This window comes from Panthera onca, chromosome D2 (genome assembly GCF_046562875.1).
Source record: "Panthera onca isolate mPanOnc1 chromosome D2, mPanOnc1 haplotype 2, whole genome shotgun sequence".
Classification (NCBI taxonomy): Eukaryota; Metazoa; Chordata; class Mammalia; order Carnivora; family Felidae; genus Panthera; species Panthera onca.
Genome location: NC_138349.1, coordinates 75,836,705 through 75,852,920, shown reverse-complemented (window position 1 = coordinate 75,852,920; position 16,216 = coordinate 75,836,705). Strand labels below are relative to the sequence as shown.

General features: G+C 48.8%; 1 protein-coding gene across 3 annotated transcripts in view; it reads left to right on the top strand.

The window, feature by feature from the left end:
- The window catches only part of GNG4 (G protein subunit gamma 4), a 73,110-nt gene that overhangs the window by 30,080 nt on the left and 26,814 nt on the right, over positions 1-16,216 (top strand). For 2 of the 3 annotated variants that reach the window (XM_078434196.2, XM_078434194.2), the window contains exons 2-4: positions 11,007-11,103; positions 14,107-14,224; positions 15,981-16,088. In XM_078434196.2, the coding sequence (XP_078290322.1) occupies positions 14,210-14,224; positions 15,981-16,088 (123 nt within the window). In that variant the 5' untranslated portion in view covers positions 11,007-11,103; positions 14,107-14,209. The remainder of the gene's footprint in view (positions 1-11,006; positions 11,104-14,106; positions 14,225-15,980; positions 16,089-16,216) is intronic. The other variant, XM_078434195.1, reaches the window with a different exon arrangement.

Below are 16,216 nucleotides of genomic sequence, written 5' to 3'. Positions count from 1 at the left end.
ACCCTCCGTGATCGGACCCTGGGCTCCAGGAATAAAGAAGCACGCAGCTTTTAGAGCATGCCAGGCTTGTTTGCACCTTGCCTGCCTGTACCCATGCTGTTCCCTCTGCCTAGTGGCCTCCTATTCGCCTTCCCAGGTTCAGAGTGAGGATGAAGCCCTCCCACTCTTCTTACCACCCTGTCCACCCCAAGAAGAATCCATCCTCTCTTTTTGGGCCCCACTCCCCTTCACAGATTCTGTGGTGGCTCCTTGGATCTATGATTGCATGTGTTGCTGTTAGTCTGTCTCCCACACTAAATAGAGGGCAACAGCCATGTTTGAATCACCCCCTCATTTCTTGAGTGTTGTGCCTGACATAGTAAAGGCTGAATAAATGACTAATGGGTGATTGATTTGAGGTTCTCATATTTCCTCCACTAATTAGCTGTTTCCTGACTTTGGGGAAATAACTGGCTAGACCTCAGTCGTGTCATTTGTGAAGTAAGGGAATTGAGACAGACTGTAGGTTGTTACTTTTGTTCTACAGACTGCTTCTCAGTCCGTGTTCCCGTCACCCCAAGATGAGTTTCTTGCACACATCCATGAAACACCATGCCATTCTCAGAGAAGTGTTTCCTTATGGGTCTTACAAAGAACAAAACATAATGACTCTTTGTAAAAATGATCATAAACCTACGGCCACAGCCTTGGGTTCGCGGTGATCCTGGGTTGAATTCCCCTCCCCATTCCCACCCACCTGGAACATCACAGTGTGATATTATCCGGAAATAGGAGATGTAATTGGTGAAGATGAGGTCAATACTGGATTAGGGAGGGCCTTATATCCAGTGTATGGTTGGTGCCCTTGTAAGAAAAGCAGGGGACACAGAAACTTGGAGAATTGGGGGCCATGTAGATGCGAGCAGAGATTGGAGTGATGTGTTTATAAGCAAGGAATGCCAAGGATCACTGGGAGGCCCCAGACCAGGAAAAAGAGAGGAAAGATCCTCCCCTCAAGCCTTCAAAGAGAACGTGGCTCCACGTGGTCTTAATGGTCTCAACATGGGCTTCATTTCAAACTTCTAGCCTCCAGAACCATGGGAATAAATGACACCAGGTTTCAAGCCACCGAGTTTGTGATTTGTTATGATGGCCCTAGGACACCAGCACACTGGCCCGGCCACATCACCTCTCAACTGCCTCTTCCTCCTTGGTGCAGTGATCTCCCCACCAGTAGAGTCGCCATGAGACAAATGAAGAGTATCTCATTCTATATTGTAAGATACCACACACAGGACATGAGTCTTTGGGCATGGTCAAGGGCATGGTCCAGTTCGAGTAATGAGTTTGTAATCCGGCAGGCAGTAAAAGAATTAACTTCATACTCTATGAAGTCTGGTGGAAAAGCAACAGCTCTTGGCCCTTTTAATGCTTGTTCCTGTCAAATAAGATTTTGGGACCCTATCTGCAAAGCCAAAGAAATGATTGGAGGGTGGCTGGGGTGGCCACGTAGATGAGAGAGTGGGAAGTATTAAGGGTCACACGGAAGACGGACGTGGTTTCTCTTTCTCTTGTTTATTCTGCACCGACTTGTCAAATGCCCTTAAATATAGCAGCTGGTCTGCCAACCTTTTCTAATTTTCTTGACCTTAATCGGGGCCAGATAAGGAGGGCAGTCACGTGGTGACTGGTGACCAGCGGGTTCCAGCCTCCTTCAGACTCCGAGTGCTCTCCTAAGAATCTCTTGCCCCTTGGGTCCATTACAGTACGTGCCAGGCTAAAGGCTCCTTTAACTCTGTGCTTGTTTGGCATCGGTGTGATGAGAGGTTATCAGATCAGGCAGATGCTGTCAGGGAATCAAGATGTAAATTGAGTAACTGAGACCCAGATTGTAAAATGCCCCAAGCTCCACCATCACCGTATCTACTTTGCAGAGTGCAAGTTCAAGCAGGGGTGGGGCTGGCCATGGCCTTGTTCCCTACCGAGGGGACCGAGGGGACCATGCTCCCACTGAAGACGGGTGTGACAGCACCTGATTCTCTGCTCAGGGCCCAGGATGTCCAGCTCTGTCCTGGAATGGCCGTGGGAAGAAGCAAAATTTCCCTTGAGAGGCTCAAATACCACTTTATGCTTCTGCGTGGTACATAAAGCCTCTGCCCTTTGCTACTACAGTGGTTATGACCTTTCAGGTAAAAGGTCTCTCTCCCTTTTTTTTTTTTTTATTTTTATTTTTTTTATTTTTTTATTTTTGGGACAGAGAGAGACAGAGCATGAACGGGGGAGGGGCAGAGAGAGAGGGAGACACAGAATCGGAAGCAGGCTCCAGGCTCCGAGCCATCGGCCCAGAGCCCGACGCGGGGCTCGAACTCACGGACCGCGAGATCGTGACCTGGCTGAAGTCGGACGCTTAACCGACTGCGCCACCCAGGCGCCCCTCTCTCTCCCTTTTACATCCCTTGTTTTGAAGCTGACGTGACCTCCTTTATTGTGGGGACACTCCAACATGTTGACTCAGTATATAAAATCGTTGTGGCAATCCAAAACCGATTTATCTTAAAGCGAGGGAAGAGGGATCTTAACTAAATGATTTTGTGAACTCCTCAGCTTCTATGCCCAAAGCAGTGCCACCTGGCATCTAATAGGATTGTAGGGTGAAAACAGCAGCATCCTTACATTTCTATTTGTAACCCCCCTAACCGGTGGGGACTGGACCCAAGAGCGAATCTGCATGACAGGCACCATGCAGTGCTGGAAAGAGTGACTCAAGGCCAAGGTGTGGCTAGTGGTCCAGGGCTGTGTGTTGGACTCTGTCTCCAGTGAGCTGCTTCCTGGGGACGCGTGGGACCTGGCAGGCCCACGCCACCAGTCTATGCCCAGAAAGTGAACGTGGCTTCCCAAGGTGGAATCTTTGCTGTAACTTATGCCTCGCATTTGGTTTTCCAAGTAGGATTTCTTAAATTACTACTTTTGTGTCAAGATTTGAAAGTGTTTTCAAGTGTTTCTCATGAACGGGCAGTGAATTTTGTCAAATGCTTTTTCTGCGTCCGTTAAGATCATCCTCTGATTTTTATCCTTCCTTTTGGTAACGTGGTGCATCACGCTGATCTGCAAATATTGAACCGTCCTTGCATCCCTGGAATAAATCACACCTGATCATGGTGAACTGATCGTTTTAATTTATTGCTGAATTCAGTTTTCCAATATTTTGTCAAGGATATTGGCATCTGTTCATCAGGGATATTGGTTTATAATTCTTTTTTTGTAGTGTCTTTGTCTGGTTTTGATACTCGGTTAACGCTAGCCTCATAGAATGAATCTGGAGGATTTCTTTCCTCTTCTATTTTTTGAAATTTTTTAAAAAATATTTTGAGGAGGGGCGCCTGGGTGGCTCAGTCGGTGAAGTGGCCGACTTTGGCTCAGGTCATGATCTCACGGTCCGTGAGTTCGAGCCCTGCGTCGGGCTCTGTGCTGACAGCTCGGAGCCCGGAGCCTGTTTCAGATTCTGTGTCTCCCTCTCTCTGACCCTCCCCTGTTCATGCTCTGTCTCTCTCAGTCTCAAAAATAAATAAACATTAAATAAACAAATAAATAAATAAAAATATTTTGAGGAGAATAAGTCTTAACTCTTCTTTGAATGTTCAGTAGAATTCATCTGTGAGGGCATCAGGTCCTTCAGTTTTGTTAGGAGTGTTGATTTGATTACCGATTCAATTTCATTACTAGTAATTGGTCTGTTCAGATTTTCTCTTTCTTCCTGATTCGGTCCTGGAAGATTATATGTTTCTAAAAATTTATCCATTTCTTCTAGATTGTCCAGTTTGTTTGGACAACTATGTGTCCAATTATACGGTTGTTTGTATAATTTTTTGTAATAGTCTCTTAAAATCCTCTGTATTTCTGTGATGCTAGTTGTAACTTCTCCTTCTGATTTTATTTATTAGAGTCCTCTCTTTGTTTTCTTGATGAATCTGGCTAAGGTTTTATCAATTGTGTTTATCTTTTCAAATAACCAACTCTTAGTTTCATTCACCTTTTTTATTGGTTTTTGTTTGTTTTAAACTTTTTTTTTTTAGAGAGAGAGAGTGCAAGTGGGAGAGAGGGGCAGAGAGAGACAGAGAGAGAGAGAGAATCTCAAGCAGGCTCCATGCTCAGCGAAGGGCCTGACATGGGGCTCGATCCCATGACCCTGGGATTATGACCTGAGCCAAAATGAAGAGTAGGATGCTCAACCAACTGAGCCACCATGGTGCCCCATTTGTTTGTTTGTTTGTTTGTTTTCGCCTCTTTTTCATCTATTTCTTCTCTGATCTTTATTTCCTTTCTTCCTACTACCTTGAGCTTTGGGGATTTTTTTCCCTAGTTCCTTGAGGTATAAGTTAGATTGTTTATTTCAGATTTTTCTTGGCTTTTTTTGAGGAGGGTCTATACCTCTAAAACCTCCTCTTTGGACAGCTTCTCTGCATCCCAAAGGTTGGGGAATGTTGTGTTTTCATTTTCATTTGTCTCAAAGTATCTTTTTAATTTCCTCCTTGATTTCTCCATTGACTCTTTGGTTGTTTAGTAGCATATTGTTCAGCCTCCACGTGTTTGTGTTTTTCCAGGTCTATTTTCTCATAATGAAACCGGTCATTTCAGTTTCATAGCATTGTGGGCAGAAAAGATGCTTCAGATGATTTCAATCTTCTTAAATTTTTCTTCGAGACTTGTTTTGTGGCCTAATGTAATCCATCCTGGAGAATGGTCCGTGTGCACTGGAAAAGAATGTGTATTCTGCTTTTGGGGAATGGAACATTCCATATGTACCTGTTAAGTTCATATGGTCTAATGTGTCGTTCAATGCCACTGGTCTATATTGATTTGCTGTCTGGACGATCTAGCCATTGATTTAAGTGGATGTTAAAGACCCCTACTTTTATTGTATTACTGTCAGTTTCTCCCTTTATGTCTGTTAATATTTGCTTTATGTACTTAGGTGCTTCCGTGTTGGGTGCATAAACATTTACAATTATTATATCCTCTTGTTGGGTTGATCCCTTTATTGTTACCTGATGTCCTTCTTTGTCTCTTTTTACAGTTTTTTTTTTTTTTAGTTTTAAGTTTAGTTATTAATTTTGAGAGGAGAGAGAGGAAGAGGAGGAGGGACAAAAAGAGAGGGTGAGAGAATCCCAAGAAGTCCTCATACTGTCAGCACGGAGCCCAGTGTGGGGCTCGAACCCACAAACATGAGATCATGACCGGAGCCGAGATCAAGAATCAGACACTTAACCACATATGTGCACACCCTTACAGTCTTTGTTTTGAAGTCTATTTTGTTTGCCATAAGTATTGTTACTCCAGCTTTTTTTCATTTCCGAGGCATGAAATATCTTTTTATATACCTTCACTTTCAGTCTGCATGTGTCTTTAGATACGAAGTGAGTCTCCTGTAGGCAGCATATAGATGAAACTTGGGTTTTTTATCATTCAGTCACTCTCTTTCTTTTGATTGGAGCGTTTGTTCCATTTAAAGTAGTTGTTGATTGCTATGTTTTTATTGCCATTTTGTTCATTATTTCGGGTTGCTTTTGTAGTTCTTCTCTGTTGCTTTCTTCTTCTCTTGCTCTCTTCCCTTGTGATTTGATGACTTTCTTTAGTCTTTGGCTAAGATTCCTTTCTCTTTATTTTTTGTAGATCTATTATAGGTTTGTGGCTTTTGGTTACCATGAGGTTCATATAAAACACCATATGGAGATATAGCAGTCTGTTTTAAGTTGATAGCTGCTTAAGTTTGTACACATTCTAAAAGCAGTACATTTTTACTCCCTCTCCATGTTTTATATATTTGATATCATATTTTACATCTTTTTTATTTTTTATTTTTTCCTTGATCATTTTCTTTTACTTCTAGTTATGGCCTTTTCTGCTTAAACAAGTCATTTTAACACTTCTTATAAGACCAATTTAATGGTGATAAACTCTTTTAACTTTTGTTTATGTGGGAAACTCTTTTATCTCTCCTGCAGTTCTGAATGATAACCTTGCCAGGTAGAATATTTTTGGTTGCACGTTTTTTTCCTTTAGCACTTTGAAGATATCATGCCTGCAAAGTTCCTGCTGGAAAATCAGCTGATAGCCGTATGAGATTTCCCTCGTATATAACTGTTGTCTTTCCTCTTGCTGTCATTTACGCTGAAGGAGGGCAAGAAAAATGCCACCTGCCAGCACTTCCATTCCCAGAGAAAGTTCCTACAGAACCCTGGCCCTGTGGCACATGCCCTAAAATTAATTAATAAATCTTCGCAGGGCGCCTGAATGGCTTGGTCAGTTAAGCATCTGACTCTTGATTTCGGCTTAGGTCATGATCCCAGGGTCGTGGGATCAAGCTCCACATCAGGCTCCATGCTGAGAGTGGAGCCTGCTTGGGATTCTGTCTCTTTCTCCTTCTGTCCCTCTCCCCTGTGCGCGTTCTCTCTCTCTCTCAAATAAACAACAACAACAACAATAATAATAATAATCAATCTCCTTCACACATTACCCAGGTAGCTTTCAAAGTTCTGGTTCTCAGAACATGAGAGATTTAACAGTAGAGGCTCGGTTTCCTGTAGCAAGTCAGCTCCCAGAGTTAAGCCCTGCTGATTTTCAAGGCTAGGTGTATTGGGGGCTTGTCTTCTTGGAGGTGCAGATCCCCAGGGCAGAGGGGTGCCTGGTATGGATCTTGAGCTCCTCACCCCCCAGGGAGGACTTCATGCCTTTGATATCCCTCCTGATGTCTTTAGCTGTGGAAGATCTGTTCTATCCATCTTTAGGTCGTCCTCAGGAGGGTTGTTCTATATGTAGTTACAGCCTTGGTGTGTGCATGGGAGGAGGTAAGCTCAGAATCGTCCTGCTTCCCTCAGAATCAGCCACAATTATATTATTATGAGAAAAGGAGAGAATGGCTTCAGCCCCGCATACACCTACCACACTATGACCGTTACTTATTTACTTGTTCCCGCTCAGACACTGAGCTCTGTGGGGCCGGCAAGTCTCATTCCTCCTTCTGGCTTCAGAATCTCCCATAGAAACCAATATAGATCTTCAGGTCAGGTCAAGTTCTTTGGTTATACACCCCCTAAGAATTGCATGCCTCCGTGTATGAGAATGAATTCACCAGTACAGTTTTTTGAACAATGCATGATACGCCCCACCGGACTGTAAGCCTGGTGAGAACAGAGACTATGATTTTTGCCCCTAAGACCCAGCACCACGCCATCAGCAAAGAGGCGTGACTTTAGGTCATTACACTTCACAACTGGGAGCTGAATTGGCTCCGTTTTAAGAATCGAAACCACAGCAGTCATGGAGAATCAGCATCGTTGCTGTGAAGCCCGAGCCTGTTCTTTCACATATACACGAGTCACGGTTATATGAACGTGGACAGTGGGCCTGTTCTGGGATGGTGCTGGGCACACAGACATTAGTAAAACCACCCTCTGCCCTTGAGGGCCTCCCAGCCAGCTGATGGCCACGTGGTAGAACTTTCTAGGCCTCCACAATGAGACCACCACAGCATTTTGTCTACAGATAAATATGTTTTTCCTATTTAAGGGGGGGGGGGGAAGCCATGAGAACATCATGGCAGCATATTTAGGGCCATTAAAAAGCAGTGTTTTTCAGTGACAGATCAAGCAGACCAGTCAGGAGCTAATTCCTGCCAGCACCAATAATTTGTCTCGCTTTGAGAAGCAGTAGTGGTACTGGGAGGTGTCTACAGCTCCTTCCTGGGGCCCAGGGCAACTTGGTGGGATATCTGAAGAAAGCCCCAAGCATTGGATACAAAATGCTATGCAAGTGGCAAGTGGACAAGGAGAAATTGATCATCTTTCCTCGATACACAGTCTCTCAAAGAACTACCAGAGTCAACAAAATCATCTGTAATAGCAGCCCAAAAGGCTGGATGGGACCGCGAATAATAACGGGAGGGTCAGGAGAACAGTGACGCTACCATCCCCCACCTACGGACTCCTGTGTCTTCAGTCAAGTCTCTTCACCTTGGGCTCAGACTCCCTGCATAAAGTGGCACTGCCCCCCCACCCCCACCCCAGCCCTGGCACAGAACATCTCCAACTCTATTTTGCGCATGAATCGCTCCAGTGAAAATGCGGCTGTCATTCCAAAGGTCTGGGTGGACCCTGAGATTGTGTGTCTGTCCCCTTCCTGGACCCACCTGGATCTGTCCATGAGAGTCTGAGATCTGCGTGCAGCACATGACAGGAGTATGACAAGCACCAGCGTAGATGCAGACTAGCGCTGTGTCTTTTCAGATGCGGCTTGCACCCCGGAATTACCTCGAAAGTCAGTGTGGCTTAGTGGTCTGGGGTGTGACCGCGGCATCTCATCTTTTAAGGCGCCAGGTGATTCACATGCACAGCAAAGTCTCGGAACCAATGGACTTGGCAGTGGTTTGGGGACTTGAGGTGTCAGAATCCCCTGGAGAGCCCAGAAAGAGCACCGGGGCCCAGGGTCGTGGGAGTGGAACAGAGCCGGGCCTCGGCGGTACTGAGTTCCCGGGTGCTTCTGATTCTGCCAGTGTAGGGACCGCCGAGAGAGGCAGACCTACCCACGGTGGGCTGGAGAACAGCAGGTGCACGGAGAATGGCGTGCAGGTGCGCTGCCGTTATCGGTCCCCTCAGCCCCCTGGGCAGCCGGTGCCAGTGCAGCCAGCTGGCTCACTGGGTCCCTTCACCCGCCGTGTGTGATGACAAAGTGTGAGATGCATTGTTCATTCCAAACAAAAACAAAACCCGGGTGTTCCTGAATCAGTCCTTTGGGGAATGGCGGGTTTCGGGCAACAGGTTTCTTCACCGCAGGACTCCTCAGAGTCTTTATGTGCCAGTGTGCAGCACGGCCCTCCAAAGGCACGAGTGAAATAATGGCCATTTCTCAAACGTCTGTGACCAAGGAACCCTTTTTCATGGAGCCAGTCCAGAGAATTTGCTGCACAGGGGAGCCTGGGTGGCTCAGTCTGTGAAGCGTCCGACGTTGGCCCTGGTCATGATCTTTGGATCCTCTGTCCCCATCTCTCCCTCCCCCCAGTCTCTCTCTTGCTCTCTCTCTTTCTCAAAAATAAACACTAAAAAAAATTGAGGGGTTGGGGCGCCTGGGTGGCTCAGTCGGGTGGGCATCTGACTTCCGCTCAGATCATGATCTCGTGGTTTGTGAGTTCGAGCCCCGTGTCAGGCTCTGTGCTGACAGCTCAGAGCCTGGAGCCTGTTTCAGATTCTGTGTCTCCCTCTCTCTCTGTCCCTCCCCTGCTCATGCTCTGGCTCTCTCCATCTCAAAAATAAATAAAAACATTAAAAAAAAATTGAGGGGCGCCTGGGTGGCTCAGTCAGTTAAGTATCCAACTCTTGGTTTCAGCTTACGTCATGATCTCACGATTTCGGGGGTTCGAGCCCCACATCAGGCTCCGTGCCAGCAGCATGGATTCTCTCTCTCCCTCTCTCTCTGCCCCTCCTCCACTTGCACTGTCTCTCTCTCTCTCTCAAATAAACTTAAAAAAAATTGAGAAGAGAATTTGCTGCACAAAGCCTTTAGACCCCTTTGACAGGATGTGTCCAGGTACAAAATATCTAATCTACTCAATAAAGCAAATATCAGCATCATCTCCGTATTTTTCTGGTTCTGTCCTAGCTTTCCTCATTCCATTTGTAGCATTTATTGCAAGACGTTTGTGGGGACCCGTGATGTGGACCCACTCAGAGGACTCTGCCTTTTCTTTTAAGGATGAAGACACTGAGAGTAGAGCGCATTGTCCTGGGCACATCTGATTTTAGGACAAAGATCACATAACTGGAGCAGAGGTCAGGACCTGGAGGGGGACTTGGGATGGTCTGGTGGCTTGTGCCCCAGCCCCCCACGCCCATCCCAGGGGTTTCCTGTCTGTCCAGAAGGTGGGCAGGGAGGACCCCTGGAACCCAGCTTTAAAGTCACTTGCCTAGGGGCGCATGGATGGCTCAGTCAGTTCAGCGCCCGACTCTTGATTTCAGCTCAGTCATGATCTCACGAGTTCGTGAGTTCAAGCCCCACGTGGGGCTCTGTGCTGCTGATGCAGAGCCTGTTTGGGATTCTCTCTCTCTCTGCCCCTTCCCGGCTCGCTCCCCGCCTTTCAAAATAAATAAACTTAAAAAAAAATTGCAAAGCCACTTACCTAGGGAGCAGGCTTGACGCTCTGACCCTGCAGGACAGCAGGCCTCCTCTCTAGGGCTTTGTCTGTCTGTCTGTCTCCCTTTGGAAGATGGTGGGGGTGAGGGGAACACTGTGGGAACTGATCCACCCTCAGCCCTGGACTGGGGAAAATGCACCAGGCACGACTTCACCCATCCTTCCCCCAAGTCCAGCCCATTCCTGGCCAGCCTTTATTTTGCCGCAGGTTCACGGGGATCCCCGGGACGTGGATGCTGTAGGGTGGGGTGGTCACAAAACCCCTGGGGGACGAGCCCGTTGTCCCAGAGGAGGGAGGCAACAAGCCAGGCGCCTCTCCACAGAGAGTCCCTGGCATTGAAGAGACCTTTAAAGCCACCCGATTGAGTCATCTCTTCTGCGCTAGATGTCTTTTGGTTGGAACCAGGTTATTCTAATATGCGTAGGGATAATGTTAATGGGAAGAGGCACTATAATTGGTTTTTATTTTCTTTGCTGTAATTTTCTCTCTCTTCACATTTTCCTCCAATTGGCCTAGCTCTTTATAATAAGAAAAGGCATCTAAACTGTTTCCGTTGGGCAGAGGTGGGCTAGAAGCGGGTCGCCGCGTGGGGCTGGGGGTGACCGGCAGTCCGGGAAGGGAGAGCCGGGCCAGCCCGTGGCCCCGAGGTGTTCCCGCTCCGCTGTGTGCGATCGGGGCTTCCCTTCCTGCCCGTAGCTCACTGTCTCCCGTGTGATCTGATAAGGAGACTCCGCGGGCTGCAGAGACAGCGGCAAAGCAGGAGCAGAGGGCCCTGGGGGCCGGGCGGTTGGGGGACAGCCGGCTTCTGCCACACCTGTCGACCCGTCTCTGGTTGCGTCCCCAGGTGAGCCTCAAAGCAGGAGCCGCGCATCGGCCTCTCCTCTGACAACTGTCAGCCTCTGCTGCCACCTGCCCAGGCCTGTCACTGCGCCTCTCAGCAGGTAAGGAAATGGTGTGTCGTGTCCAGGAGCGGGTTCCCTCTGGAGAGCGGGTGTCTTTGCCTGCAGTGCGCATGTGGGCCTGGGCTGTCAGGATTTCCGTGTGTGGCCTGGTCCTCACACGTCACTTTCTCCCAGCAGCTGTCACCATCCTGTCCCCCTGCCCCCTTCCGTAGCAGATGTAGGGCCCTTATGAAGCCACCCCCTCACATCCTCCCCCATGTGAGTGGATGGGCCCCCTGTTGGGGGAGAAGGGAGGAGAACTGGATGACTGGATGACCACAGAAGAGGCCCACGGCCTTCTCAGTCTTAAGTTAGGCAAAGTTCAGGATCACTCGAGGGGTGAGTCTGTGCTGGGAGAGTAGGAGAGACCAGGTGGCAAGAGGGAAACCCTGTTCCTGCCCCAGATGCCATACTAGGCCCCGGAGAGGGGACAAGCTGGGAGCCACACTAGGGAGATGCTTCCTTCCACTTTCACTAGGAGTTCCACGCAATTAGGTTATCGAACCTTCCTGAATAGGTTTCCTCATTTGAGAAGGTAGGGGATCGGACCTGGACCTCTACGCTCCAATGTTAACATTGAGCAATTCAAATGTCACTTGCTACTCAAGATGTGGTCCGCGGATCAGCCGCAGCTGAAAGCTTGTTAGAAATGCAGATTCTTGGGGGCGCCTGGGCGGCTCAGTCTGTTGAGCATCTGACTCTTGATCTGGGCTCAGGTCATGATCCCATTGAGCATGAAGCCTGCTTGGGATTCTCTCTCTCTCCCTCTGGCCCTCCCCCACTCACGCTTTCTTTCTCTCTCTCTCTCAAAAAAAAAAGAAATGCAGACTGTTGGACCATACCCCAACTCACTCCATCAAAATCTGTGTTTTATCAAGCTCCCCAGGGATTCATACATTCATTAAATTATTTTATAAGATTATTTATTTCGAGTGAGAATGTGTGTGCCCATGAGTCTAGGAGGGGCAGAGAGAGAGAGAGAGAGAGAGAGAGAGAGAGAGACAGAGACAGAGAGAGAATCCCAAGCAGACTCCACGCTGTCAGCACAGAACCGACTCACAAACTCAGACTCACAAACTGTGAGATCATGACCTGATGCTAAATCAAGAGTCAGATGCTTAACTGGCTGAGCCACCCAGGCCCCTCCTACATTTTTTAAAGGGCTGAGTCAGAGAGTCCCGAAGGTGCATGGAACACCTCACAAGGTAATTTGGTGAGGAGCGATGGAGCAGCTTTAAAGCCAGCCATGGTTCTCCCCCTGTGGCCCATGCCCAGAATCCCCTCGGGAGGTTGTGAAGTACAGGTGTCTAGATCGGGGGTCGGTCGCAGTCCAGGTCCTGGGTACGTGTGCTGGGAGAAAGCTTACCGGCCACTCGGAGAGAGAGCATGAACAGACATGAAACAGTATGGGTCACTGATGGCAGTAAGAGCAACGTCCTATAAGGGGGTCTGACAGGGCCAGGGGGCAGCAGGGCAGAGGAGGTGGAGTGGAGCAGGCTTGTCATCCTGTGTCCCAGGAAGAGTGCCTTCTGCCCTTATTTTCTGCATCTCCACTCTTAGTTACGGGCAGCTGTAGTTACTCGTCCTCTTCTTTCTTGAGCGAGAGCGGAAACTGGGGAGAGCAAGGGATTTCCATTTCGTTGTTGGCTATTTGTTTTCATGTGTTGAAAAAGACTATTTGTATATGCTGAGGAGAGGGCGCCCAGAGACACCAACGTTACAGGAGAAAGAGGGCGAGTGACAGGGCAGAGCCTGAGGAGAGACGGGCCCACCACACGGGCAGTGTCAGCCTTGGATGAGGCCGGGCTTCCAGCCACAAGTGCCAGATGACCCAGGAGACTCCTGCGAGTCTCCTGACTTTGCCCTGGGTCCGTCCCCAGTGGCCAGTATGGCAAGACCCAGTCAAGGCAGCCAGAGAGGGGGTATCTCCTCTCATGCCTCAACAAGGGAAGTAAACACAGGGTAACCGGGAATGGGAGTGAGATGGCGGGCAGCTTTGAGGACCCACTAAGGCTGACTGTGTGTGATGGCACCAGTCCCAGCACATGGGGGGCTTCCACGGAAGCACCTTGCAGCCCCTTAGTGTGAGTGGAGTGGGGAGGGTGTTGGATTGGTATGATGGGAAAGACAAAGGAAAGACGATAAGTCTTGGGAGAGAGGGACCATGAGTTGGGTTGTCCACTAGGCTGACTGTGGCTCTGGGTGACACTAGGGAAGGCTGTCACCGAGGAGACAGCCATGGAAGGGCATAGCACTTTGAGGCTGAGAGGGAGGAAAAGGGTGAGCAAGGAAGGCTCAGAGGTTGTGGTGAGAAGGTGACACTGGGGCTGTGGACAGACATGGTCTGGAGGGGACACGGGAGGGGCCACCAAGGAGGTGGAGGGGCTGACAGGACGGGGCAGGGTTAAGAGTCCATGCATCTCAGGTTCTGGAGCCCCCACCCCACCAGCCTATTTTATCTCCAGGACACAAGAAGCCAAACACAGCTCATTGGGATCTTTCTGAATATTAAGCATTCAGCCAGAGTTCTCCTCTGTGTTGCAGAGTGGAGTAGTTAAAAATGTGCCCCTCTTTGTAAACAGAGGAAGAATGAGAAAATAGTGGGGTGGGATTGGGGTGTTCTAAATGCAGCCAGTCAGGGGCCAGAGGGAGGGAGATGGCCGCTCTGGGGTCTGACGAGGCTCTGATTCTGCTAGTAACAGTTCCTATACAGGGACACCTGCTCTCACTTAAACACACTCACACCCACCCACACACACCCAGTGCAGAGCCCCTCTCCTCCTCCTTGGTTGGCCCTTCCCCCGTGTCTTCCATCTTCAGTCCTGCTGACCCTGGCCTCGGCTTCCTTCTACTCAGCCATCACTGTGCCCTGCTTCGGTGCCTTCCCCAACTTCTAAAATCCCAAGATCAAATATGAGGAAAGAGAAGGATGAATTCTGGAATGGGAAGAGAGGATCAGGATCTGAGAGCAATGATTTGTGGGTCCTTTTTTCCTTGCATCAGGCCGGGGAAAGTTGAGAACCAGACTGTTCTTCCTTTTGTGTGGATACACAGGAACGCTGATACACATCAACACCCACACCCACAGAGGAACAGCTACACACACATGGACTGGCACAGGGTACGTACCACAGGCCTGTGGGCACACACAGGGACACACACAGACCTGAACACACATGCAGAACTCATAAGCGCATCTCTACATAGCAGGGTTTAGGTGGCTGTCCCCCTGGGTTTCCAAGCCCCAACTATTCATTATTCTCCTTCTCTTCTTGTTGAGTAGAAGTTCCCAACCAAGACAGGAACACCTACCTGTTAAACTCTAATTTAGGTGACTGATCTATATCTTAGAACAAGAAACTTTTGGGGGTACCTGAGTGGCTCAGTCGGCTAAGCATCCGACTCTTGATTCCAGCTCAGGTCATAATCTCACAGTTCATGAGATCGAGCCCCGAGCTGGGCTCTGTGCTTACATCATGGAGCCTGCTTGGAATTCTGTCTCCCCCTCTCCATCCCTCCCCCACTCATTCTCTCTCTCTTTCTCTGTCTCTCTATCTCTCTGTCTCTCTGTCTCTCAGTCTCTGTCTCTCTGTCTCTCAAAATAAACATAAAAAAAACAAGAAACCTTTATTTTTCAAAACACTGCCTGTGGACAAATGAGGCTGCCGCCATGCCTCGCCTGAACCACAGAGTTAGCACGTATGTGGAAAACCCACAGAGCGTGGCCTATACACCAAGATACTGGCCGGGTCTCCTCAACCCTCACTATGTGCCTTTGGAAGCCACTGTCACCTGTGCGACCCACCTGCAGCTCTGAGGTTGAATGATTAGGCCCCTTCCAAGTGGTCTCTCATTAGATGGGGCAACTAGAACTGTGGGCACCTGTGTAGAAGTCTGTGCTTTCTTGTGGAACAGTTCGCATTCCAGTGTTTTCTTAGTCATGTGCATCCTTACATGTCAGATCAGGGAGAATTTCTTTCTTCTACAAATACAGATCTCTGCTTGGGATAGGGTGTGTGTGTGTGTGTGTGTGTGTGTGTGTGTGTGTGTCTGTGATTGTTTAAAAACAAACTCGGGCACCTGGGTGGCTCAGTCACTTGAGCGTCCGACTTTGGCTCAGGTCATGATCTCCTGGTTCACGAGTCTGAGCCCCGCATCGGGCTCTTAACTCTCAGGGTGGAGCCTGCTTCCGATCCTCTGTCCCCCTCTCTCGCTGCCCCTCCTCCATCCCTCGCTTGCATGTGTGTGCTCTCTCAAAAATAAATATTTCTAAAAGTTAAAATAAATAAAAGCTCCCAGCATAAAGTCCGTAAAATTTTTCGAATGAGGGCAAATTAACATTAATAATAAAGCGATTGTATTCAGGGGAAACTTGTACTTAGAGCTGTAGAAAGACCCCTTACCTAGGCTTCAAAGCTTTGCGTTTGGGTTCTGGATCCACAAAGTTTGGCTGTGAGACCTTTAGCTATTGGCTGAATTTCTCTGAGTTTTGCACTTTCCTGACTCAACAAAACCAAACTTAATTTGTTCTGCCAGCCTTCGGGGCTGCTAGGGGAATGAACGGACAAATGTGTAGGGAAACGATTTACTGCTAACAAAGTACCACACAAAAGTCAGGGGATTAACGCTGGGACCATCTAGTATCTTCCGCTCCCTCTACTCACGGCTGAGAAAGTCTCCCCAGGCAAAAGCACAAGGTCTTGCTGCCGTCCCCCTCGTGAAGCATTTCTTCCGCTCGTCCCGGGAGGGTTTACTCACAGATGCTCCCTGGCGTGGACAGAGACGCTGTGGGTGGTGGGAGCGGGGAGAAGAGCGAGGGCTCCTCCCGACCTTGGGGAAAAGCCGCACTTCCAACCCTCTGACTTTGCTCGTTGCAGGGGCAGAGAATGAAAGAAGGCATGTCGAATAACAGTAATACCAGCATCTCCCAAGCGCGGAAGGCCGTCGAGCAGCTTAAGATGGAAGCCTGTATGGACAGGGTGAAGGTGAGCACGCCCGAGCCGGCCTCACCCCCTGCCCCAAACCCAGCTCGGAGCGGTCCTCCCATTTCCTCGCGAGAGTTATTAACACGCTACCCGGCCGAGCGGCCAGCCGGCCTTGGCAGCTGTAACAT